At 44.6% G+C, this 26,130-nt stretch overlaps 1 protein-coding gene across 7 annotated transcripts in view; it reads left to right on the top strand.

The window, feature by feature from the left end:
• The window catches only part of LOC144595905 (sodium channel protein type 2 subunit alpha-like), a 114,465-nt gene that overhangs the window by 6,536 nt on the left and 81,799 nt on the right, over positions 1-26,130 (top strand). For all 7 annotated transcript variants that reach the window (XM_078403790.1, XM_078403792.1, XM_078403794.1 and 4 more), the window contains exons 2-4: positions 21,801-22,117; positions 23,803-23,923; positions 24,804-24,891. In XM_078403790.1, coding sequence (XP_078259916.1) covers positions 21,854-22,117; positions 23,803-23,923; positions 24,804-24,891 — 473 coding nt within the window. In that variant the 5' untranslated portion in view covers positions 21,801-21,853. The remainder of the gene's footprint in view (positions 1-21,800; positions 22,118-23,802; positions 23,924-24,803; positions 24,892-26,130) is intronic.

Genomic DNA, 26,130 nt, shown 5'->3' with positions numbered 1-26,130 from the left:
GAGAGTAGTGCGTTCGGCAGAACGCACCATGGGAACTACACTCGTCCCCCTGCAGGACCTATACATCAGGAGGTGCAGATCCAGAGCAAGCAAGATCATGAGGGACCCCTGCCACCCCAGTAACGGACTGTTCCAGATGCTACGGTCAGGCAAACGCCTCCGCTGTCACGCTGTGAAAACGGAGAGGATGAGACGGAGCTTCTTCCCACAGGCCATCAGGACTGTCAACTTTGATAACCCCAGAGACTAAATTTTTGTCGACACTTTTTGTGCTATGTTTAGTAACTTATTAACTTTATTTATATGCTGTAACTGTAATTATTTTTGTGCACAACCCGCAGGCATTGCCACTTTCATTTCACTGCACATCGAGTATGTGTATGTGACAAATAAATTTGACTTGACTTGACTTGACTAGTCAGCAATTTCAGTTTTGTTTTATTGCAGCAGCTGCTGGTAACATTCCAGCTGAAGTAATTATTCCAAAAGATAGAGAGGGATAATTAAATGGAAAACATATATCGATATAAATCACTTTCTGGTGAAAAAGGTAATATTGGTCTGTTTTTATAAAATTAGTTTATCTTGGTTGGGAGATGCCAAGACAGAGTGTGGGTGTGGGTGTGGGTGTGGGTGTGGGTGTGGGTGTGGGTGTGGGTGTGGGTGTGGGTGTGGGTGTGGGTGTGGGTGTGGGTGTGGGTGTGGGTGTGGGTGTGGGTGTGGGTGTGGGTGTGGGTGTGGGTGTGGGTGTGGGTGTGGGTGTGGGTGTGGGTGTGGGTGTGGGTGTGGGTGTGGGTGTGGGTGTGGGTGTGGGTGTGGGTGTGGGTGTGGGTGTGGGTGTGGGTGTGGGTGTGGGTGTGGGTGTGGGTGTGGGTGTGGGTGTGGGTGTGGGTGTGGGTGTGGGTGTGGGTGTGGGTGTGGGTGTGGGTGTGGGTGTGGGTGTGGGTGTGGGTGTGGGTGTGGGTGTGGGTGTGGGTGTGGGTGTGGGTGTGGGTGTGGGTGTGGGTGTGGGTGTGGGTGTGGGTGTGGGTGTGGGTGCGAGCATGTGTGTGTCTGTAGCTTTACACTTAATGTTAAACTCTATGCTGTAAGGAAACAAGTTTTTCCCAAAATATTTGTGGTTTCATTCGGTGCAAAATATTTACTATATATTGATTTTCATTGTATTTGGTTAATTGTCTGATAAAGTGTGAACAAATAACCACAGAAAGGAACATATGCAGATATTACTAATTGAGATGCCTCCTGTTGTACATTCCTGAAGGCATATCTGCGGTAGAATGTAACTAGGAGGTGAATGTTTAACAGATTAAATACTGGTCAGAAGAAGAGTTGGAACCTCACCTATTCCTTTTCTCCAGAGATGCTGCCTGACCTGCTGAGTTACTCCAGCGCTTTGTGTCTATCTTTGGTAGAAACCAGCATCTGCAGCTCCTTCCTACACTGATTAAATACTATTGTTTTCAAGAATATGCATACTTTGTGTCATAACTGAATACATGAGCAGAATCTGTCAGCTGCACTATTTCCCGCCTTGAGTTTGTTGGAAAAGCTGGGGTGAATCTTTAGACTTGAATTCAGTGATTTAAGGATTGGCAATATATGTCGAACATCTGATGATGTATGATTGTAAATGAGAAGAAAACAATACATTGTTTTATTTAAAAATATGGTACTGATTTATTTGTAGCTGTCAGTATTTAAACATTTGTATTGAAGTGTGGGATATTCCCCAGCCTTCCCCTAAAGATGGCTTGCACTGGGATTGGGACCGTCTTTAAGGTTGGACAATACCACGTGTTGGAAATGCCAAGTGTATCAAGCAAAATGCAATATAATCGTACCTGCAGAAATCTACAATTTTAACTTGAGCTAAAATAACAGGCAAACAAGATGGAGATACAAGGAACTGCAGATGCTGCAATCTTGAGCAAAACACAAGGTGCTGGAGGAACTTAATGGGTCAGGCAACATCTGTGGAGAGAATGGACAGGTGACATTTCAGGTCAGGACTTTTCTTCACTCATGGATTATAGCCACCACCCTCTGAGTGAAAAAGTTACAGTCAATGTACAGAGCAAAGAAATTAGAATATAATGTTACAGTTGTACAATATATTGGAGAGGCCGAATGTTGAAAGACTGGAGTGACTAGGCTTGTATACACTGGAATTTAGAAGGATGAGAGGGGATCTTATTGAAACATATAAGATATAAGATTATTAAGGGATTATTAAGGGGTTGGACACGTTAGAGGCAGGAAACATGTTCCCAATGTTGGGGGAGCGCAGAACCAGGGGCTACAGTTTAAGAATAAGGGGTAGGTCATTTAGAACAGAGATGAGGAAAAACTTTTTCAGTCAAAGAGTTGTAAATCTGTGGAATTCTCTGTCTCAGAAGGCAGTGGAGGCCAGTTCTCTGAATGCTTTCAAGAGAGAGCTAGAAAGAGCTCTTAAGGATAGCGGAGGCAGGGGGTATGGGGAGAAGGCAGGAACGGGGTACTGATTGAGAATGATCAGCCATGATCACATTGAATGGTGGTGCTGGCTCGAAGGGCCGAATGGCCTACTCCTGCACCTATTGTCTATTGTCTTTTGTCTATTGAGGTATTGTGTTGTGTTGAATATTGGTCACCCTGGAAAGGGTGCAGGGAAGATTTATGAGGATGTTGCCAGGATTTGAGGGGCTGTGTATAAGGTGAGGTTGGAGAGACTGGGACTTTATTCCTTGGCGCGCAGGAGGATGAGGGGTGATCTTATGGAGATGGAGATGCATAAAGTCATGAGGGGAATCGATAGGGTGAATGTAGTCTTTTACCCAGAGTAGGGGAATCAAAAACTAGAGAATATAACTCTAAGGTGAGAAGGGAAAGATGTAATAGGAACCTAAGGGGCAACTTTTTCACACAGTGTGGTGGGTATATTGAAACAACCTGCCAGAGCAGGTAGTTAAGGCAGGAACAATAACAACCTTTAAAAGGCACTGGGCCGTAGATGGATAGGAAAGGTTTAGAAGGATATGGACCAAATATGGGCAGGTAGGATGAGTTGTAGATGGGGCATCTTGGTCAGCATGGATGAGTTGGGCCAAAGGGCCTGTTTCCAAGCTGTATGACTGGAAAGAAAATACTCTTAGTGCGACCTCACCAATGGTGGATTCAAGCAAGCACAAACCCTTTCCTATGTTCTACGTTGCTTAAGTAGGACCTTCTTAGAAACCTATTTACATTTGGCCTAGTTTTGTGTTTCACCGAACCTTGCCAATTGTGGTCCACTTCAACATATTGAATAATGTTTGTGTGCTTGTTGTAGGTGGGTGGACATGGTGGGACCACGAGATGCCACTGAGAAGAATGTGGCAGATTGCTACTGGCTATTCTGTGGATGTTGTGCACTGAGGTCATAGTGTGAGGCAAAGTAGCCATGGGACCTTAAAGCGCATGTATTAGTGCCAGGCATCATCTTCACAGTTTAGTTTATTGTCACGTGTACTGAGATACAGTGAAAAGCTTTTGCTGTGTGCTAACCAGTCAGTGGAAAGACTATACATGATTACAATCGAGCCGTCCACAGTAAAGTCCGATTAATGACAGTCTCCGACGAGGTAGATAGTGGCTCAGGACTGCTCTCTAGTTGTTGATCGAATGGTTCAGTTGCCTGCTAACAGCTGGGAAGAAACTGTCTCTGGAGGTGTGCATTTTCAACACTTCTATATCTCTTGCCTGATTAGAGAGGGGAGAAGAGGGAGTGACCGAGGTGAGACTGGTCCTTGATTATTATGCTGGTGCCGAGGCAGTGTGAAGTGTAGATGGAGTCAATGGAAGGGATGGTTGCTTTGTGTGATGGTCTGGGCTGCGTTGACAATTCTCTGCAGTTTCTTGCTATCTTGGATGGAGCTGTTTAAAAACCACACTGTGATGCATCCCGATAAAATGCTTTCTATGGCACATCTGTGGAAGTTGGTGAGAGCTGTTGGTGACATGACACCCTCTTCCACTGTTAAACTCGGCTCTGAGATACAATTAGAATGATTCTGTGTACAGCCACACCTGATTTTTAAAAAGTCAGGTTGCAAGCAGGTTCCACGGAGCCATCCACAAGCAACTCCTGCATAATTAGATGGATGAGCATGTTGGCATTCAGCCCACTGAAAGCAGCTTGTTTGCTGTAAAAAAATAAAGCTACTCAGCTTTCATTCTTATTTACCAAATTAACTCAGAGGAAATGCACATTTCTCATTAAATCATCCGGTCATAAATTCTGGAAAATAGAAGGCTTGGCCACATCTTATTGTACCGGGCCAGATTTTCCATATTGATTGGAAATGTCGCTTTTGGTAGGCTGGGAGCATTCCTTCCTCACTTGCTATCATTCCCACTGAACTCATCTCTGCAGCAGTACCTGAAGATCAGCTATGAGCAACGTGCCTGGCATCTGACCAGCCTGCCTCTTGCCTTGAGAAGAGAGTGAACGAGAATATTTATCTTATTGGCTGGTATTTTGCAATTGACACTTAAGGGTCAGATTCCTAGCTAAAGACAATTCTTGGCTTATTGGCTAAATGTTGCAGATTCATTTACTTGAAAGGTACAATACCCTCCATAATGTTTGGGACAAAGACCCATCATTTATTTATTTGCCTCTGTACTCCACAATTTGGGATTTGTAATAGAAAAAAATCTCATGCGGTTAAAGTGCACATTGTCAGGTTTTAATGAGGGCTATTTTTATACATTTTGGTTTCACCATGTAGAAATTACAGCAGTGTTTATACATAGTCCCCCCCCCCCCCCCATTTCAGGGCAACATAACGTTTGAGACACAGTAAATGAAAGTAGTCATGTTTAGTATTTTGTTGCATATCCTTTGCATGCAATGACTGCTTGCAGTCTGCGATTCATGGACATCACCAGTTGCTGGGTGTCGCCTCTGGTGATGCACTGCCAGGCCTGTATTGCAGCCATTTTTAGCTTATACTTGTTTTGGGGGCGAGTGCCCTTCAGTTTTCTCTTAAGCATTTAAAAGGCATGCTCAATTGGGTTCAGATCGGGTGATTGACTTGGCCACTCAAGAAATTACAATTTTTTAGCTTTGAAAAACTCATTTGTTGCTTTAGAACGATGTTTGGGACCATTGTCTTGCTGTAGAATGAACGTTGAGTGTTGAGGCATTTGTCAATGAGTTTTGAGGCATTTGTTTGAACTTGAGCAGATAGGATGTGTCTATACACTTCAGAATTCATTATGCTACTACAATCAGCAGTTGTATCATCAATGAAGATAAGTGAGCCAGTACCTTCTGCAGCCATACATGCCCAGGCCATAACACCCCCACCACCGTGTTTCACAAATGAGGTAGTATGCTTTGGATCTTGGGCAGTTCCTTCTCTCCTCCATACTTTGCTCTTGCCATCACTCTGATATGTTAATCTTCGTCTCATCGGTCCACAAGACCTTTTTCCCAAACAGTGTTTGCTCTTTTAAGTACTTCTTGGCAAACTGTAACCTGGCCATCCTATTTTTGCGGCTAACCAGTAGTTTACATCTTGCAGTGTAGCCCCTGTATTTCTGTTCATGAAGTCTTCTGTGAACAGTGGTCATTGACAAATCCACACCTGATTCCCGAAGAGTGTTTCTGATCTGTCAGACAGGTGTTTGGGGATTTTTCTTTATTATAGAGAATTCTTCTGTCAGTAGCTGTGGAGGTCTTCCTTGGCCTACCAGTCCCTTTGCGATTAGTAAGCTCACCAGTGCTCTCTTCTTAATGATTTTCCATTTGATTTTGGTAAGCTTAAGGTTTGGCTGATGTCTCTAACAGTTTTATTCTTGTTTCTCAGTTTCATAATGGCTTCTTTGACTTTCATTGGCACAACTTTGGTCCTCCTGTTGATAAACAGCAATAAAAGTTTCCAAAGGTGATGAAAAGACTGGAGGAAAGACTGGGTGCTGAGAGCTCTCTTATACCTGCATTAAGGAGGCAATTAAACACACCTGAGCAATTACAAACGCCTGTGAAGTCATGTGTCCCAAGCATTATGGTGCCCTGAAATGGGGGGACTATGTATAAACATTGCTGTAATTTCTACATGGTGAAACCAAAATGTATAAAAAGGGCCTTTATTAAAACCAGACAATGTGCACTTTAACCGCGTGTGATTTTTTTTCTATTCCAAATCTCAAATTGTGGAGTACAGAGGCAAATAAATAAATTATGGGTCTTTGTCCCAAACATTATGGAGGGCACTGTAAAATCCCAAATATCATAACTTTTTAAGATGCCGCTGCAATGACCGTATGAGGGTCCTTTCCGGGTGCTGCAGCACGGCACCTCGACTTTTGTGCTCGACATGGGTGGCCGGCGAGAGACTGTTTCGGTGGGTCGTCTGAAGCCGGCTCATTTGGACATTAGTCAGCCAGTACAGGTGACCTTGCCTCGCCGTCGGGGACATCCGCCGCCCGTCCTCTCCCACCCTCATCGTTGCCGGTTGTATTCCCGAGCAAGGGTGATGTATTTACGAGATCGGGCCACCTCGTTCGTATGCCCGCTCATTTTCATTCCTCCGGTTCTGGGGGGGGGTCATGTGGCGCCATCTAGTGGCCAAGCCACTTATTGATCAAACCCTCGTCAGTAGAGCTGGAACGATCACATGACTTGGTTTTTGGCAAGGAGGAGAGAGAGAAGACGTCAGTCGAGTAGTGTGTTCAACAGCAGCCAAAGGAACTTTGCCTTGGTGTGCACTACACAGCAACAACACGAACTTTGCCTCAGTGTGCTCTACACAGCAACAACAGGAACTTTACCTTAGTGTCTATCAAACGCGCGTGTGTACGATAGCTGTAACTGTTAATAAAACATTGGATTGTACATGCCTGTGAGTCTCTACAATTTGTTTATTTGTTTCTCTGAGGGAATGAGAGGCAATTTTATTTTCATGTCCAGTGAGGAATAATCATGACCCAGTCTACCTTTCAGTTTAGTTTAGTTGAGTGTTGCAGTGCGGAAACAGGCCCTTCGGCTCACTGTGTCCGTGCCGACCAGCGATCCCCGTACACTAGTTCGATCCTACACATTAGCAACAATTTGCAATTTTTTCCAGAGCCAATTAACCTACAAAAGTAACGTTTATGGATTGTGGAGGAAGCCAGAGTACTTGGAGAAAACTCGCGTAGTCACAGGGAGAACGTGCAAACTCCGTACAAACAGCACCCGTATACAGGATCAAACCCAGGTCAGTGACGCCATAAGGCAGCAATTCTACTGCTGCGCCACCGTGCTGCCCCTGAAAACTCCCCAGTGCAATTTAGCTTCCTCAATGGCTTTTTCAGCAAGAATTGCAGTACTGGGGAGGCACAATGATGCAGTGGTAGAGGTGCTGCCTTACAGCGCCAGAAACCTGGGTTCAATCCTGACTACGGGGGCTGTCTGTATGGAGTTTTCTGTCAGTTTTTCCATCTTTACCAATGGAAGTACTTGGTCAATATGTGGTGGCATAAAGAGGACTGAAGCAAAAATATTTGAAATCTACACTTCTACTCATCTTATGAGTGTGTGAGACTTGAATGCTTGTGAGCTGCATGAGTCTTAAATGTTTTTGCAAATTAAACATTTAATCTTAAATATAGGAAAGATTTAATAGGAACCCGAGGGGCAATTTGTTCATTCAGAAGGTTGTGGGTATATGGAACAAGCTGCCAGAGGAGGTAGTTGAGTCAGGTAATATAACACCATTTAAAATACATTTGGACAGGTACATGGATAGGAAAGGTTCAGAGGGATATGATAAGTGGGACTGGCTTAGATGGGACAATTTGGTCAGTATGGACAAGTAGGGCTGAAGGGCCTGTTTCCGTGCTGTATGACTCTCTGGCTCTCTGTGTGGGTACCAGCCCTTTCAAATGAATGCTCCATCTTCATTGAATTGCAAAGATTCCCAGCATACACATAACGAGGGTGACTAATCTGACAAACTTGAAATTTATAGTTCAAGTCGTGTAAAGGTTTGGTAGTGCAGCACTGGGGGTGGTGTGAATGAGTGTGAGTAATTCACAGAGTTAGTCGATGCAGCAATGAAAAAGCTGAAAATTCTATTAACTTGCCGTTGACACCTGGTCCAGTAATACATCCTGCAGAATAGGATGAGTGCGGTACATTTTTCATCAGGCCAGTGTTAACTGACACTGTTATCAGGCAACTGTACCATCCTCTCACCAACTAGAGACCTCCCATCCATCTCATTGGAGACCGTTGGACTTTACTGGACTTTATCTTCCACTCTACACTATGATCCATTTATCCTGCATCTGTGCACAGTGGGTGGCTAGTTTGTAAATAAGCATAGTTTGTTTCGCTGATTGGATAGCACGCAACATAAAAGCTTTTTACTGTACCTCGGTACATGTGACAATAAACCAAACTAAACCTGTTGGTGTGGGGAGCAGAAGAGCAGCAGGAGTTACGGGTGGGGGAGCAGCGTGAGAGGAGGCTCTTTCATCCAGGGACTGAAAACATCATCCTTCCGACGGCACGGACTCAGTGGGCCAAAGGGTGTGTTTCCTTGCTGCATCTCTAAACTTAACTCTAAACTCATTTAAATTAGTTCCTTCCTTTAATTTAGCCATAGAAACATGGCATCATGCTGGCAAGATGGTTATGGTTGTGTTCTACCCAGGATCTCCCATCACCCTTACAAGAAAGAAGTTGGTCTTTTACCCAGGGTAGGGGAATCAAGAACTAGAGGGCACAGGTTTAAAGTGAAAGATTTAGTAGGAGCCTGAGGGGCAACTTTTTCACACAGAGGGTGGTAGGTATTTGGAACAAGCTGCTAGAGAAAGTCGTTGTGGCAGGTACAATAATTATATTTAAGAGATATTTGGGAAATTACATGGATTGGGAAGATTTAGAGAGGTATGAGCCTTGCCAGGGCAAATGGGACTAGATTAGATGGGACAAATGTTTTGTTACACTGCTACCACGTCAGGTATTTAAGGGGTATATCACCAATCATTTTATAGATTTTCAGTTCTTTTCTGAGAACCATATCTCTTCCTCAGCTTGTTTAGGGTGACACAGTGGCGCAGCGGTAGAGTTTCTGCCTTACAGCGCCAAAGACCCGGGTTCGATCCTGACTATGGGTGCGGTCTGTACAGTGTTTGTACGTTCTGCCTGTGACCATGTCGGGTTTCTCCGGGTGCTCCAGTTTCTTCCCTCACTCCAAAGACGTGTAGGTTTGTAGGTTAATTGGCTCTGATAAAATTGTAAATTGTCCCTGGTGTGTAAGATAGTGCGAGTGTATGGAAGTGATTGCTGGTTGGCGTGGATGGTGGGCTGAAGGGCCTGTTTCCATGCTGTATCTCTAAAATCTAAAGTAAAGTTTAAATTTAACTCAGTAACAATGCCTGCATAATTACTCTGAAGTTATTATTGCCAGCCAATTTTAAATCTTCTGTCTTTGCATATTTGCTGCTGCAGGCTTTGTAAGTGACACAGAACAACGGTGGATGAAAGAAATGACGATGTAGATTAACTATTATGTCACTGGTCGGTCAGACTGATTTGAGAACCAAGGCGTAGGAGCAGTCTCTTGTGAAGAGAAATCTGGAATATTCTCGGATCTCCTTCCTAAATTTGTAGCACTAAATGGGGCGGCACAGTGGTGCAACGATAGAGATGCTGCCTTGCTACGCCTGCGATATGGGTTCAATCCTGACTATGGGTGCTATCTGTACGGAGTTTGAACATTCTCCCTCTGACCGTGTGGGTTTTCTCCGGGTGATATGGTTTCCTCCCACACTCCAAAGATGCACAGGATTGTAGGTTAATTGGCTTCTGTAAATTGTCCTTAGTGTGTAGGATAGAACTAGTGTGTGGATGATCGCTGATTGACATGGAATCGGTGGGACAAAGGGCCTGTTTCCATGCTGTATCTCTAAACTAAACTAATTGTGGAACCCTTTATCCTTCATTAGTGCGTATAATCTATTTGAAGATAGATACAAAGTTTTGGGTTGAAACCCTTCTTCAGAGTGAGAGTCAGGGGAGAAGGAAGCTAGAGGTATGAAAAGGTACAGGGTCTTTTCTTTGATGGTATAGCGTGCAAATAAAAGCTGTTCACTGTACCTCGGTACATGTGACAATAATAATGAACAAAGATCCTGGAATCCGGAATAAGGATCATGTTATTTTTGATGAGCTCTCAGGGAATTCTGTTGGGTCCCAAAGTAATTTTTCAGGCACCATTGAATAATTAGACTTGTAATTGATAGCAAGCTTCTGAGAAAATGACATGGAAAATAGGAAATGATCTGGTCAAAAACCACTCTCAATATGTGAAGTGATCAAAATCTTTAGAAGGGTAGAATGCATGCATTTGGGATTTAATGTGGATAAATGGAAATTTGATGGCTTTGAGGAAGAGAATTGGACAGATGAGTATTCAATTAATGGTCTCATGACTTTGAAGAAAACGAGTAAATTCAGCAATCAGTATATTGAGCTGCAGTTTGTAAAAAACAACTAGGGAAAATGGCATGAGAGCAGAGTATAAATGACATTGTTCTGATGGATCCGTTCCTAATGCGTTGTCTCATTTGGGTTCACGCCCAAGCTTCTGTGGCAGTCCGGCAGGACTCCAGTGTCGGTGTGTCAGAGGGATGAGGCATGAGGAGAGATTGACAAAGATTGAAGATTTGTCAGTTGATTAATGATTGTCATTGTTTCATACAGCACGGAAACGCCCATGTTGACTTATGTGCCCCAGCTAAGCTAGCCCCATTTGCCCATGTTTGGCTCACATTCCTCCAAAACACTCTTGTCCATGTGCTTTTGAAACGTTATAGTCCCTGCCTCAACTACCTCCTCTGGCAACTCGTTCCATATACCCTCCACCCTAGTGTGAAAAAGTTGCACCTTGGGTTCCTATTAAATCTTTCCCCCTACTCCCCTCATGATTTTGTACTGTAAGATCATCCCTCAGCCTCCTGCCCCATCACGATGTCCCATCTACATTAGTCCAACCTGCCCGTGTTTGGCCCATATCCCTCTTAACTTTTCCTGTCCATGTAAATGTCCAAATGTCTTCCTGTTGTTATAGTAGCTGCCTCAACTACCTCCTCCGGCAGCTCGTTCCATATACCCACCACTCTCTGATATGGAAGAAAACAAATTTATAAAAATGTTTGAAACTTAACTGGAAAGAGGCATAAGAATTAATTTTAATCCATTTGATCAATGAATGCTAAGCAAGCATTGTCCTGTTGGATATTTCCCTTTGTACGTTTCCCTGCAACCACAGAGGATGCAACACCTGTCCCTATACCTTCTCCCTTGACTCCATCCAGGGATCCCGACAGTCCTTTCAGGTGAGGCAAAGGTTCACTTGCACCTCCTCCAGCCTCATCTACTGTATCCCTTGTTCTCGGTGTGAACTCCTATATAATCCAACTCTTATGTGCCTGTGCATCAACCATATCCCTCCATTCATTCACGTTATTCCCTTTATCATGCATCTGTACACTGTGGATGGCTCGATTGTAACCATGAATGTCTTTTCACTGACTGGTTAGCACGTAGCAAAAGTTCTCATCACATAACAATAAACTAAACTCAACTCAATCCATGCACCTATTTGAAAAGTCTCATGAACACCACTATCGTATCTGCCTCCACCACCACCCCTGGCATTGAGTTCTATACACTCAACACCCTCTGTGTAAAAAACATAAAAACCTGCCCCCCACATCTCCTTTAAACTTTGCCCCATACAACTTAGAGCTATGCTCTTTAGTATTTGATATTTACATCCCAAGAAAAAGGTTCTGATTGTCTACCCTCTCTGTGTCTCGTGATTGTTTACACTTCTATCGGGTCTCCTTGCAACCTCCGGCATTCCAGAGAAAACAATTCAAGTCTGTCCAACCTGTCCCTGTAGCTGACATCATTCTGGTAAACGTCCTCTGCACCCTTTTCCAAAGCCTCCACATCCTTCCTGTAATGGGCCTTATCAGGAACTCGTTAATACATTTGGATGAAAATAAATAGGTTATCACTGAGTTAAAGAGACTAAAAATTCAATTGCAGCATGGATCACGATTCATCAGAAAACAATAGTATGGAGAATAAACAGAAAATAAATCAGCCTGAAGAAGGGTGGCATGGTGGTGCAGTGGCAGAGTTGCTGCCTTACAGCACCAGAGATCCAGGTTTAATCATGACTACAGGTAGTGTCTGTATGGAGTTTTTATGGTCTCCCTTTGACCGTGTGGATTTTCTACGGGTGCTCTGGTTTCCTCCCACACTCCAAAATGTACAGGTTTATAGGCTAATTGGCTTGGTAAAATTGTAAATTGTCCCTTGTATGTAGGATAGCGTTAGTGTGAATAGGTAATCGCTGGACGGCGTGGACTTGGTGGGCTGATCCAGAGCAAGCAAGATCATGAGGGACCCCTGCCACCGCAGTAACGGACTGTTCCAGATGCTACGATCAGGCAAACGCCTCCGCTGTCACGCTGTGAAAACGGAGAGGATGAGACGGAGTTTCTTCCCACAGGCCATCAGGACTGTCAACTTTTATAACCCCAGAGACTAAATTTTTGTCTACACTATAGTAACTTATTAACTTTATTTATATGCTGTAACTGTAATTCTTTTTTGTGCACAATCCGCAGGCATTGCCACTTTTATTTCACTGCACATCGTGTATGTGTATGTGACAAATAAATTTGACTTGACTTGACTTGAAGGGCCTTGTTCCGCACTGTATCTCTAAACTAAACTAAACTAACCTCAAGGGTCCCGACCCGAAACATCAGCTATCCATGTTCTGCAGAGATGCTGCCTGACCCACTGTTATAGAGTCATAGAGTGATACAGCGTGGAAACAGGCCCAACGGCCCAATTTGCCCACACCGGCCAACATGTCCCAGCTACATGCGTCCCACCTGACTGCGTTTAGTCCATATCGCTCCAAACCTGTCGTATCCAAGCACCTGTCTAACTGTTTCTTAAACTTTGGTATAGTCCCACCCTTAACTACCTTCTCAGGCAGCTTGTTCCATGCACCCACCCCTTGGTGTGAAAAAGTTACCCCTCAGATTCCTATAAAATCTTTTCCCCTTCACCTTGAACCTATGTCCTCTGGTCCTCTACTCTGGCAAGAGATTCTATGCATCTACCTGATTTATTCCTCTCATGATTTTATACACCTCTATAAGATCACCCCTCATCCTCCTGCACTCCATGGAATAGAGACCCAGCCTACTCAACCTCTCCTTATACTTATAGCTCACACCCTCTAGTCCTGGCAACATCCTCGTAAATCTTCTCTAATTCCTTTCAAGCTTGACAATATCTTTCCTATAACACAGTTCCCAGAACTGAACACAATACTCTGTTACTCCAGCAGTTTGTGGTTTTTTAAAATGTAAACCAGCATCAAATACTTGTTTTTTTCAGCAATATACAGAATATATAAATTCTGAACTTTTTCTGTTGTGATTATGGTGTTTACAGAGTACAAAGGTTATATATCTGGTGGACTGCTGCTGCAACTAAGAATTTCATTGTTCAATTTGGCTATATGACAATAAAGCACACTTGACTCTTGACAACTTTCAAGTCTCTTTCATGGGCTGTCAAACTCCTTTAAGCTATTGAAGTTCATGATGTTGTTGAGTGAGTCTTGTAGGAAATGAGACAACACAGCAAGTTTTCACAAGTAGCAACATTAGAATGACCAGATGGTCATTTTGCAAATGTTCAGAGAGAAACCTGTTGTACACAATGGTGACATTGGATCTTGTACATCCACCAAAGTGGGCAGATGAGTTGATGTATTGGCCCAGGTAACTCCTCTGGCAGAGCGGCCCTGTACCAGTGTGTTGGCCGCATTTCTGTGGACAAATGGGGTTTCAATTCGCAAGTTGCTGTCATAGGCAGGACTTGCTTAAGTGTCACATCTGGTGCAAGGAGAATGGACAGTGTGTAAGAGAACTGGAGACACAAGGAACTGCAAATGCTGGTTTACAAAAGAAGACTCAAGGGTCCCGACCCGACATGTCACCTTTGAGTTTAGTTTGGAGATAATGCATGAAAACAGATCCTTTGACCCACTGAATATACACTGGCCATCAATCACCCACACACTAGTTTGATGTCCCACAAACTAGGGCCAATTAACCTACAAGCCTGCACGTCTTTGGGACATGGGAGGAAACCGGAGCACCTGGAGAAACCCCACGTAGGGAGGTCACAGGGAGAACGTGCAAACTTCACACAGACAGCACACAAGGTCAGGGTCGAACCTGAGTCTCTGGTGCAGTAAGGCAACAGCTCTACCACTACACACCTATCCATGTTCTTCAGCGATGCTGCGTGGCCTGCTGAGTTACTCCAGCACTTTGTCTCTATCTTTGTATGTGTGTGTGTAACATAAGGTGTGAATCAATCAAAAGTGAAAAATTATTTCAAATGCAGAGACAATAATTGATTCAGGTGTGCTGTAGCACTCTATTTCTGGCATTTTTCACCCAGTAAGCAACTTGAAGATGTTGTCTTATGTACATTGAGGGTGTGGGAAGAGTGGTCTTGTTGGGTATACCTGTGAATGTAGGCATGAGAGAGGGATTGTCAATCTCATTATAGTTCCTTGTTGGTGGCTAGCCAAATGTGCTTGTTTATTCACTGCCAGACATCAAAGCCAGTGCGAGAGATCTCTGGGTACAATATCTGCCAATTCTAATTGTGGCCCACCGAGTCTGTGCTGATCAATTAACACCCCTACACTAGTTCTATTTTATTCCAGTTTCGCATGCTACACATTCGGGGCAATTTACAGAAGCCATTAACCTACTAACCAGCAAGTCTTTGGAATGTGGGAGGAAACCAGAGCACCCAGGGAGAAAACCCACGCGGTCACATGGATAATGAACAAATTCCACACAGACAGCATGCGAGGTCAGGATCGAACCAACGTCTGTAGAGCTGTAAGGCAGCAGCTCTATCATTGTGCCACAGTGCTGCCTCCAATTATTGATTATTGTATATTTATTTGTGTGTTATGATGTTCAGTTTAGTTTATTGTCACGTGTACCGAGGTACAGTGAAAAGCTTTTGTTGTGTACTAATCAGTCAGTGGAAAGACAATACATGATTACAATTGAGCCATCCGCAATGTACTGATACAGGGTAAAGGGAATAACGTTCAGTGCAAGATGAAGTCCAGTGAAGTCCAATTAAAGACAATCTGAAGGTCTCCAGTGAGGCAGATGGAAGGTCAGGACCGCTCCCTAGTGGATGATAGGATGGTTCAGTTGCCTGACAACAGCTGGGACGAAACTGTCCCTGAATCTGGAGATATATATTCACACTTCTGTACCTCTTGCCTGACGGAAGGGGGGGATGAAGTGGGAGTAACTGTGGTGAGATTGGTCTTTGATTATGCTGGTGGCCTTGCCTAGGCAGGGCGGGCAATTCAGAAGGAGATTATTGAACTGTGGAAGGGAGAAGGGCAATATTTAGGAGTCAGGGTGGGAAGGAGAGAAGCAGCTGGGGGCCAGAGATGAGCAGAGAACAGTTCATGGGAGTCAGGGATGCTGGAGGCAATGGGGAATGGGGAAGGACTGAGGTATAGGTTTAGCTTAAGTTTATTATTGTCACATGTACCAAGACACAGTGAAAGGCTTTGTTATGCTCGCTATCCAATCAGATCAGATAATGCTACATACACATAAATACAATCAGGTCAAACTCAAATGCAATAGATGGAGCAAAGGAGAAGATACAGAGTGCAAAGTATAGTTCTCAGCATTGTAGCGCAACAGTATCAGAGACAAAGTTCAATGTCCGCAATGGGGTTGAGGTGAATCGGACAGTTCAGAAGCCTGATAACAGAGGGGAAGAGACTGCTCCCGAGTCTGGTGGTGTGTGTTTTCAAGCGTATATCTTCTGCCAAAAAAGGAAGCAGAGAGAAGAAGAAATGACCGGTGTGGGACAATTCTTTGATTGTAGACACTAGAGTTACTCAGCGGGACAGGCATCATCTCTGGAGAGGTGGGTGATGTTTCGGGTCGAGACCCTTCTTTGGACCCAAGCCGTATCACAAGTCTTTGATTGTGTTGGCTGTTTGTCCCGAGTCAGCATGGTGAAGATGGAGCCGATGGTGGGGAGTCTGGTTTGTGTGATGGACTGGGCTACATCTACTCCTCTCTTCAATGTCTTGCGTTCTTGGGCAGAGCTGTTCCCAAACTAAGATGTGACACAACCTGACGGTATGGTTTCTATGGTGCATCTTAAATCTCGAAGTTTGTCAGAGTCAATGGAGACATGCCAAATCTCCTCAGGAAATAGATGTGCGTTCTTGGCTGTCGCATCAATGTGGGTGGTCATTGGTATTATTAACGCCAAGGAACTAGAAGCTCTCAACCATTTTCACTATGGTGCCATTGATGCTGATTGTGACTTGTACTCCACCACACTTCCTGAAGTTGATAACTAGTTCCTTCATCTTGTGGACACTAAAGGGCCTGTCCCACTAAGGCAATTTTTTTGGCAACTGCCAGTGACTGTAAAAGTCGTAGCAGATCGCAGAAATTTTCTTTTACCCGACGACAATGCCGAGTCAGGTCGAGATTACACCGTCTTCAGAAACATTGCGAAATTCCCACGCTGTTAATGCTTCTCCGGCGTCCTAATTTTCGCTGAAATCACTGACAAGTCGGTAAGTACGAGATTTTTGAACTATAACATCTTGTATGGGTTACTTAAAAACCAAGCTTCACTGTAACAAGGCAAAAACTGGATTTACTTCCAGTTTAATAATAGCTGTATTAACAAAAATAATTTAAAAAGTGGTTAAGTGGATTTTTGTGGAACGTGTGTGGGCATTCTTTGAAAATGTATGGGAGATGCATATCTGGTTTCTGGGTTGCATATCGGGGTTGGGAGCCCACTTTAAATGTAATGGCTGAGGGCCATCAACATCGTGAAAATTCCCACGCTTACCTGACCGTCAAACTGTCGCCTCCAATCTACCTGTCAAATGTCCTGACGGTAAATAAATTGGTTAAACACATGCATTTTATTTTGAAATGACTTTACTTATTTTAATATTATGTGCTTCTAAATGCATCTACGAGAACCTAGCAAACCTGGGGACAGCATGCGACAGCGTCCGCAATAAGCAACGATAACTGGCGACAAGCCAGCTGTCGCCGAGAAATTTAACTCCGGATGATTTCTCAGCAACGCGCTGAGATCCACTACGATTTTTGGAAGACTCCTCACGATCATGCCCGCGACACCCCGGCGAACTGTCAGCGACAGCCTAGTCGCCGGCAGTCGCCTTAAAATCGCCTAAGTGGGACAGGCCCTTAAGTGCTGGAGTAACTCAGCGGATAATGCAGCAACTCTGGAGAAAACGTCTGGGTGACGTTTCGGGTTAAGAGTCTGAAGAAGGGACCTGACCCAAGATATTAATTAGCCTTTTTCTCCAGAGATGCTACCTGAGTAGCTAAGTTACTCCAGCACTTTGTGTCTATCTTTGGTATAAACCAGCATCTGCAGTTCATTGTTTCTTCATTCATCATGTTGTTGCCCTAATACCATGCCACTAAGCTCTGTCTCCTGCCTGCCTGCCTATACATGGGGTAATTAGGTTAGGCGAGATGGGTGCTTGTGTTGAGACAGATGTGTAACAGAGGGGTTGTGGAGAGAAACGACTTCAGGCTCAGTGAAGGTGTGGATTAGTGCTTGGGTACGGATCTGAAGAGCTGCTAGTGGGGGATAGTTGAATGCAACCGAGTTTGAGATGTACATAGTTACAATGAAGATTACATTTACGCAATTACTGTATAAAATGTAACTAACTTAGCAACTGCATGTGCAGATACCGGGCCTGGCAACCCTCCCCCAACTGTGCACGTGCAGATACCGGGCCCGGCAACCCTCCCCAACTGTGCACGTGCGGCTGACGGGCCCGGCAACCTTCCCCCAACTGTGCACGTGCAGATACCGGGCCCGGCAACCCTCCCCCAACTGTGCACATGCGGATACCAGGCCCGGCAACCCTCCCCCAACTGTGCATGTGTGGATACCAGGCCCGGCAGCCCTCCCCCAACTGTGCACGTGTGGATACCAGGCCCGGCAACCCTCCCCCAACTGTGCATGTGTGGATACCAGGCCCGGCAACCCTCCCCCAACTGTGCACGTGCGGCTGACGGGCCCGGCAACCCTCCCCCAACTGTGCACGTGCGGCTGACGGGCCCGGCAACCCTCCCCCAACTGTGCACGTGCGGCTGACGGGCCCGGCAACCCTCCCCCAACTGTGCACGTGTGGATACCAGGCCCGGCAACCCTCCCCCAACTGTGCAGGCGCGGCTGACGGGCCTGGCAAGTGGGAGCGCAATGCACAGGGGCGGCTGCCACGTTGAAACTTGTCCCATTCACAGTATAAAGTTTATTAAAGTTTATAAAGTGAATTACTTTTAAAATATAACAAAACTTGATACTGCCCACCGCAGGTGAGTGGTGAGTAAGGTGCCCCTAAAATTGTTGTATAATATAAAATGCACCACTTTTAGGGGCACCTTACTCCCACACTCGCCATATATATAGATAGGCCTAACGCAGGCAGGTGGGATTAGTGTGGATGGGACGTGTTGGTCAGTGTGGGCAAGTTGGGCCAAAGGGCATATTTCCACACCATTTGACACCATGACTATATTGCTTAGAGTCACAGAGTTGAATAACATGGAAATAGGCCCTTTGGCCCATCAACTCCATGTCAACCAATTTGGCATATTCTGCTAGTCCCATTTGTCTGCATTTGGCCCATAGCCTAAATCCTTTCTGGCCAAATGTCTTTTAAAAGTCAAAATTGTATCTGCTTCTATAGCTTCCTTTGGCAGCTCGTTCCAGATACGGATTATCCACTGAGTGAAAAAGTCGTCCCTGAGGTCCCCCTTAAATCTTTTCCCTCTCACCTTAAGCCTTTCCCCTCTAGTTTTAGAATATTCTACCCTGGCAAAAAGACCGTGAGCATTCATTGTCATCGTCTCCATAGTTTGCAAATATATTGAAGTCTGGAAAAAATTATTACATTAATTTCATCGAACTTTGGGAAGATCTGGGCTTGCACCTTCGAGTCTCTTTACTAAATAAAAGCCATTCTCTTTATTGGAATGCCGTGAAGATTGCTGAGAAGTGGGAATTGTACAATAAGGATCATAAAATTATGAGGAGCGCATAAATAGGGTAGACAGAGAACCTTTTACCCAGGCTGCAAACGCAAAAGACAAAAAGGCAAAGCTTTAAAGTGAGAGGGGCAAAGATTAAAGGAGACGCATGGGGCAGGTTTTTTTACATCGTACCTGTAACACACTGCCGTGGCTGGTGGTAAAGGCAGACACAAGAGTGGTGGTAAGAGGCATTTAGTTAGGCACATGGATATGCAGGGAATGGAGGGATCTGGATTACGTGCAGGCAGAGGAGATTAGTTTAAATTGGCATCATGTTGTGGGCCGAAGGGCCTGTTCCTGCACTTTATATTCTATTAGACCAAGTGGACCCGTTGGGCCCAAACCTCACCTACATTGGTGCAGCACCTTCTCCTTCCCCCCTCCCCCACCCCCCTCCTCCCACCCCTCTCCCCCCTCCCATCTCCCCCCTCTCCTCTCCCTTTTTCCCCTTCCCTCCCTCCCCCCCTCCTCTTCCCCTCCATCCAATCTCCTTCCCCTCCCTCCCTTCCCCTTCCCCCCCCCTCCATCCCCCTCAACCCCCCTTATCCTCCCCCCCTCCCACCACCCCCTCCCTCCCTAGGAGATAGATTTAAACTTTCAAATGTGAACAACTTTAAAAATATAACACCAATTTCAATTAAACTTCTTCCATTAGCACCAAAGGGGTGACGGTGAGTAAGGTGGGCCAAAAATTGTCACGCTATCGTGTACCGTTTTGGCTGTAGTTCAGGAACAAACAAACAAACACACGAGAATTTTAGTATATAGATAAATGTATTTGTTTAAGTGGAATTTTGAACTGAGAGTTGACCTCCCTGGGTCGCTGTGTCGAAAGGAACTGCAGATGCTGGTTTATACTGAAGATGGACCGAAGATTGAAGGAAGGTCCGGACTCAAAAAGTCACCCATACTTTTTCTGTGGAGATGCTGCCTGGCCCACTGAGTTACTCCAGCACTTTGTGTCTTTTCCTGTGCTGCACCGTCCCTAGTACAACCAAGGTAGTTTGTAGTTTGGAGTTTAGTTGGAGATCGTAGTGTTCAATAGCTTGATGGTTGTTGGGAGGAAGCTGCTCCTGAACCCGCACGTTACAGTTTTCAGGCTTCTGTATCTTCTTTCTGATTGCAGGAGTGAAATGAGAGCGTGGGCAGGGTGGTGTGGGTCTTTGATGATGCCTTTTTGAGGCAGCGTCTCCTTTAGATCCCTTTGATGGTAGGGAGGTCAGTACCCGTGATGGTCCAGGCAGTGTCCACTGCTCTCTGTGGATCTCTTTGATGGTGGGGAGGTCAGTACCCGTGATGGACCGGGCAGTGTCCACTGCTCTCTGTAGATCTCTTTGATGGTAGGGAGGTCAGTACCCGTGATGGTCCGGGCAGTGTCCACTGCTCTCTGTAGATCTCTTTGATGGTGGGGAGGTCAGTACCCGTGAGGAAGAACTGAGCAGTGTTCAACACTTTTTGCAATCATCTTCATTCCTGGACTTTCAAGTTGCTTTCCCTCAATTTGGTCCATGATTGTAATTTATTTTCTTCTGACTGTCACTTGTACGGTGCACTTCGCCATCTGCCCGACTGGAATCTGCAGACGAAGGTTCAGCTGAGACCTTGCCATTGAGATCCGTAGAGTTTCCTGTTACCCCTCCTGCACTCGCACACTCGACTTTCCCTTCCACTTCCATTATTTCCCTCCATCCGTGTGTGGGTAACGGAGGGAACTCTGCACGTTGCAGGCGCTGGTGAACGTTTCCTGGAAAGTAAATTGAACTCAAAAGTAAAATGGAGACACGAGGAAGTGCAGATGCTGGAACCTTCAACAAAACACAAAGTGTTGGAGGAACTCTTGCACGCAGGTCTAGCAGCATCTGTGGAGGGAATGGACAGGTGAGAGGTTGGAACATCGCCTGTCCATTCCTTCCACAGATGCTGCCTGCCTCCACCAGCACTTTGTGTTCTACTGAAAAGTTATTCACTACCAAGTTTTAAGATTGAAAATCTATGAATGTGAAATGTAAATCACAATAAACAATACAATATTTTGTGAAGATTACAGCGAAGTATGAAATGGTTACTTTGCAATGATTTTAATGATATTGAAATGATAAGCATCATGCATGATTGTTTAGTTTATTGTCACGTGTACTGAGGTACAGTGAAAAGATTTTTGTTGTGTGTGATCGTCAACGAAAAGACTACATGGATGCAAACAAGCCATCCACATTTCATAGATAAAGGATAAATGGTACAATATTTAGTGCAAAATAAAGTGCGATAAAGTCCACTTAAAGATAGTTAAAGGTCTCTAATGAGGAAGATGGCCAAATTCGTTGTCAGCAAATTAATGCTATTACCACCTTGATTATAATTATCAACACACATTTGGAATTGAACTTGGAAATCAAGTCAAGTTTATTGTCATTCACACATGTGGGATGGTGACAGGATGGTTCAGTTGCCTGATAACAGCTGGGAAGAAACTGTCCCTGAATCTGGAGGTGTGTGTTTTCACACTTCTGTACCTCTTGCCTGGTTATTTTCAGCGTAATGATTTTCCTCTGTGTGTATCTGTTTTAACGCAGCGCAATTTTATGCATGAGGCTAGACGTTAATCTCCAAGGTGCACGATGAAAAGATGGCGCAAACACAGCTTGCACCACCAGGACCAGACAGCCTCGTGCATTTCACCCGTGAGTCGCTTGTGGCTATTGAGAGATGCATCGCGGAGGAGAAGGCCAAGAAACCCAAGGACCAACACAACAACGATGACGAGAATGGCCCAAAGCCACACCGTGACTTGGAAGCCGGCAAATCACTACCATTTATTTATGGTGACTTACCTCGAGGGATGGTTTCCGAACCTATGGAAGATCTGGACTCATTTTACAGAGCAAAAAAAGTGAGTGTCTCATTGGATTTTTAAATGAGAAATGTACTTGGCAATGGGTTTAATGTTGGTACTTCTTCTTTTGCTTGTTTTTACATTTTTTGTGAATATCTAATCCCATTATGTGTGACGATTATTATCACTTGGTATAAGATGACCTAAATCTGTTTCTGCTTGCCAGTGAATTCTGCTGCTGGAGACCTGAGGTTTGGAATCTTGACCAAACAAAGTGCCACAGTGTCATACAGCACAGAAACAGGCCCTTCAGCCCAACTCCTGCCTGCCGACCAAGATACTCCATCTACACTAGTCCCAGTGTTCTACATTTGTCCCATATCCTTCTAAACCTTTCCTATCCATGTACCTGTCCAAATATCTTGTAAATGCTGTCATTGTACCTGCCTCAACTACCACTTCTGGCAGCTCGTTCCATAAACCCACCACCTTCTGGGGAAAAAATTACCTCTTAGGTTTCTATTAAATCTTTCCCCTTACCTTAAACCATGTCTTCTGGTTCTTGATTCCTCTACTCTGGATAAAAGTCCCTGTGCATTCACCCTATCAATTCCACTCATGATTTTACACACATCGTATGTATGGAGTTTGTACATTCTCCCTGTGACTGCACAGGTTTCCTCTGGGTGTTCCGGTTTCCCCCCATATTCCAAAGGTGTGCAGGTTTGTAGGTTAATTGGCTTCTGTAAATTGTTGCTAGTGTGTAGGATAAACCTGGTGTATGAGTGATCACTAGTCGACGTGGACTCGTTGGGCTGAAGAGCTTGTTTCCACACTGTGTCTCTGAACTCAACTAAACTAATTAGATTTAAACATTATTCTCATATATATGTAACAACTACTATCCAGGATGTTTTTCTGTTAAATTTGATTTTATCTTTAAGGATTTGTAAGCTGGAAAGAGTGCAGAAAAAATGTTGCCAGATCCTGAACCATAGGGAGAGGTTGGGCAGGTTGGGACTTCATTCCTTGGAGTGCAGGAGTCTGAGGGGTGATCTTATCGAAGGGTACAAAATCATGAGGGGAATGCATTCAAGAGAGAGCTGGATAGAGCTCTTAAGGATAGCGGAGTCAGGGGGTATGGGGAGAAGGAAGGAATGGGGTACTGATTGAGAATGATCAGCCATGATCACATTGAATGGCGGTGCTGGCTCGAAGGGCCCGAATGGCCTCCTCCTGCACCTATTGTCTATTGTCTAATAGATAGGGTGAATGCACAGAGTCTTTCGCCCAGAGTAGGGGAATCAAGAACCATAGGGAATAGGTTTAAGGTGAGAGGGGAAAGATTTAAAAACAACCTGAGGGGCAACCTTTTCACACAGAGGGTGGTGGATATATGGAATGAGCTGCCAGAGGAGGTAGCTGAGGCAGGTACGATTACCTCCTTTAAAAGACATTCGGATAGGTACATGGATAGGGTAGGTTTAGAGGGATATGGGCCAAACACGAGCAGGCAGGACGAGTGTAGGTGGGGCATCTTTGTTGGCAAATGGGGCTACGTTAGTGAGTTGGGCCGAATGGCCTGTTTCCATGCTGTCTGACTGACTCTAACTCTGAATTGCTGTTGCTGTTTCTATTTTGCTACACATAAAATAATTGCGGATTGTATTCAATGTTTCACATCAAAATGAAATTGTTTGTGGACTTCCATTCTAATCATGTCATTTCTTTTTCCCTTCCAGACTTTTATAGTATTGAACAGAGGGAAGGCCATCTTCCGATTTAGTGCCACACCTGCCTTGTACATTTTAAGTCCTTTCAATCCTATAAGGAAGATAGCTATTAAGATTTTGGTACATTCATATCCTTTACATGGTATATTGTTAAAATGTAAAATGCAATGGTGTTTAAGAACTAGAGATTCCTCTTTATTTTCTACATGGATGTAGCAATATTGATAAAATTCATACCCAGCCAGGCTACATAGAAAGTGCAGTTAAAATCGAGGTAATAATTCTTTGATTCCAGATAGGGATACATGGCAGATATTGTCCAGCCGTTTTATCCTTAAACAAATACTTCTAAGGCTGAACATTATTGTCCAGCATGGCTATTAGAATTATCAGTGTCAAGAAAGAGCGGGATAGACACAGTGGCGCAGCGGGTAGTGCCGCTGCCTCATAGCTCCAGAGACCTGGGTTCAATCCTGACCTCTGCGTGGAGGTTGCGCGTTCTCCCTGTGGGGTTCCACCCACATCCCAAAGACGTGCAGGTTTGTAGTTTAATTGGCTTTTAGTAAATTGCCCCCCAGTGCATAGGGAGTGGATGAGAAAGTGGGATGGCATAGAACTAGTGTGAACGACTGATTGATGGTTGGCATGGACCGAAGGGCCGCTGCATCTTTCATAATCATCGTTGGCTGTTAAAGGTTATGGGAATTGCTAGAACTGCCATAGGGGGAGGGAAGGAACCTGGATGGTTAAAGTCTCTGAAGAGAGTCACTCATCTTCCCATAATTTGGTTCGTAAAGATTGGAAAATGTTGAGAACTGTAAAGTCTAGCGAGTTGTTGGGTGGAGGGTAGTGGAAGTAAGCACTTGGAGAATGCTATAAATGGCTGAAGTTCAAGAAATATAGTATCATTACCAGAAACATGAACCCTTTCTATATCGGGATGGTGAGGAATTAATTCAACATGATGTAATTTCCATACGCTGTGACGTTTTCTTGACTAAATCATACATTGTTCAGCATGCTCATCATGTGCACTATTATGACCAATTGTGTGTTTATGACAATGCATAACCCACCAGACTGGACCAAGAATGTAGAGTAAGTACACACCACTTTGTGTCTTCTTCAGTTCTTAAACAAATAATAGGGGGTACAGTGACGCAGCGGGTAGAGCCGCTGCCTCACAACGCCAGAGATACGGGTTCGATCCTGACCATGGTTGCTGTCTGTGTGGAGGTCGCACGTTCTCCCTGTGAACTCGTGGGTTTCCTCCGGGTGCTCCGGTTTCCTCCCACTTCCCAAAGATGTGCAGGTTTGTTGGTTAATTGGCCCTCCGCAAATTGCCCCTGGTGGGCAGGGAATGAATGAGAACGTGGGATAACATAGAACTAGTGTGAACGGGCGATCAATGGTCAGCATGGACTCGGTGGGCCGAAATGTAAATCTTCCTGCATCGCTGAGCCAAGCTAAAGTAATCTAATAAGATCTCCATATTTTGCCTCAGAAATAGCTTAAATAATACATTTAAACTTCATAAATGAATTTAAATAAATTCCTTCCAATTGCACGCACACATTTTCATATTTGATCACTCCTGCTGAAACTTCTGACGAATATCTTGCGGTTGTCCCCTTGTTACAATGTCCCTCAATATCCCCCCGACTCGCCGTTTCCATGACCTTCTCAAAAAGATCAGTCATGATCGAACGGCGGAGAAGACTCGATGGGCCAAATGGCCTAATTCTGCACCTATGCCTTATGGCCTATGGTCTTCGTCAAAGAGATCTTTAAGGGTCTGCACTTCAAATTAACTCATACAGGAAAGAGTCGGTATGATTAAATCACTAATGACCGTGATTAGGCATTGACGAGATCATAGAGTCAGAGTCATTCAGCACCGAAACAGGACCTTGTCCCACTGAGTCCATGTCGACTAAGGTGCCCCATCTAAATTAGTGCCATTTCCCTGCGTTTGAACCTTGTACCATGCACCTGTCCAAGTGTCCTTTAAAGATAAAGGCAGTATAAAACATGGAGAACATAGAACAGTACAGCACAGCAACATGCCCTTTGGCCCACAATGTCCATGCAGAACCTCCTGCCAAGACCTTATCTGCCCTCCATTCCCTGCATATCCATGTACCTGTCCAAAAGCCAATAAATGCCACTACCTCATATCTGCCTCCACAACCATATCGGCAGTTCATTCCAGGCACCCACTACCCTCTGTGTAAAAACAAGCCTGTCCTGCACATCTCCCTTAAACTTTGCCCCTCTCACCTTAAAGCTTTGCCCTCTAATGTTTGATATTTTCATCCTGGGGAAATAGATCTGTCT

This window comes from Rhinoraja longicauda, chromosome 8 (genome assembly GCF_053455715.1).
Source record: "Rhinoraja longicauda isolate Sanriku21f chromosome 8, sRhiLon1.1, whole genome shotgun sequence".
Taxonomy (NCBI): domain Eukaryota; kingdom Metazoa; phylum Chordata; class Chondrichthyes; order Rajiformes; family Arhynchobatidae; genus Rhinoraja; species Rhinoraja longicauda.
This window is presented reverse-complemented; position numbering and strand designations above follow the sequence as displayed.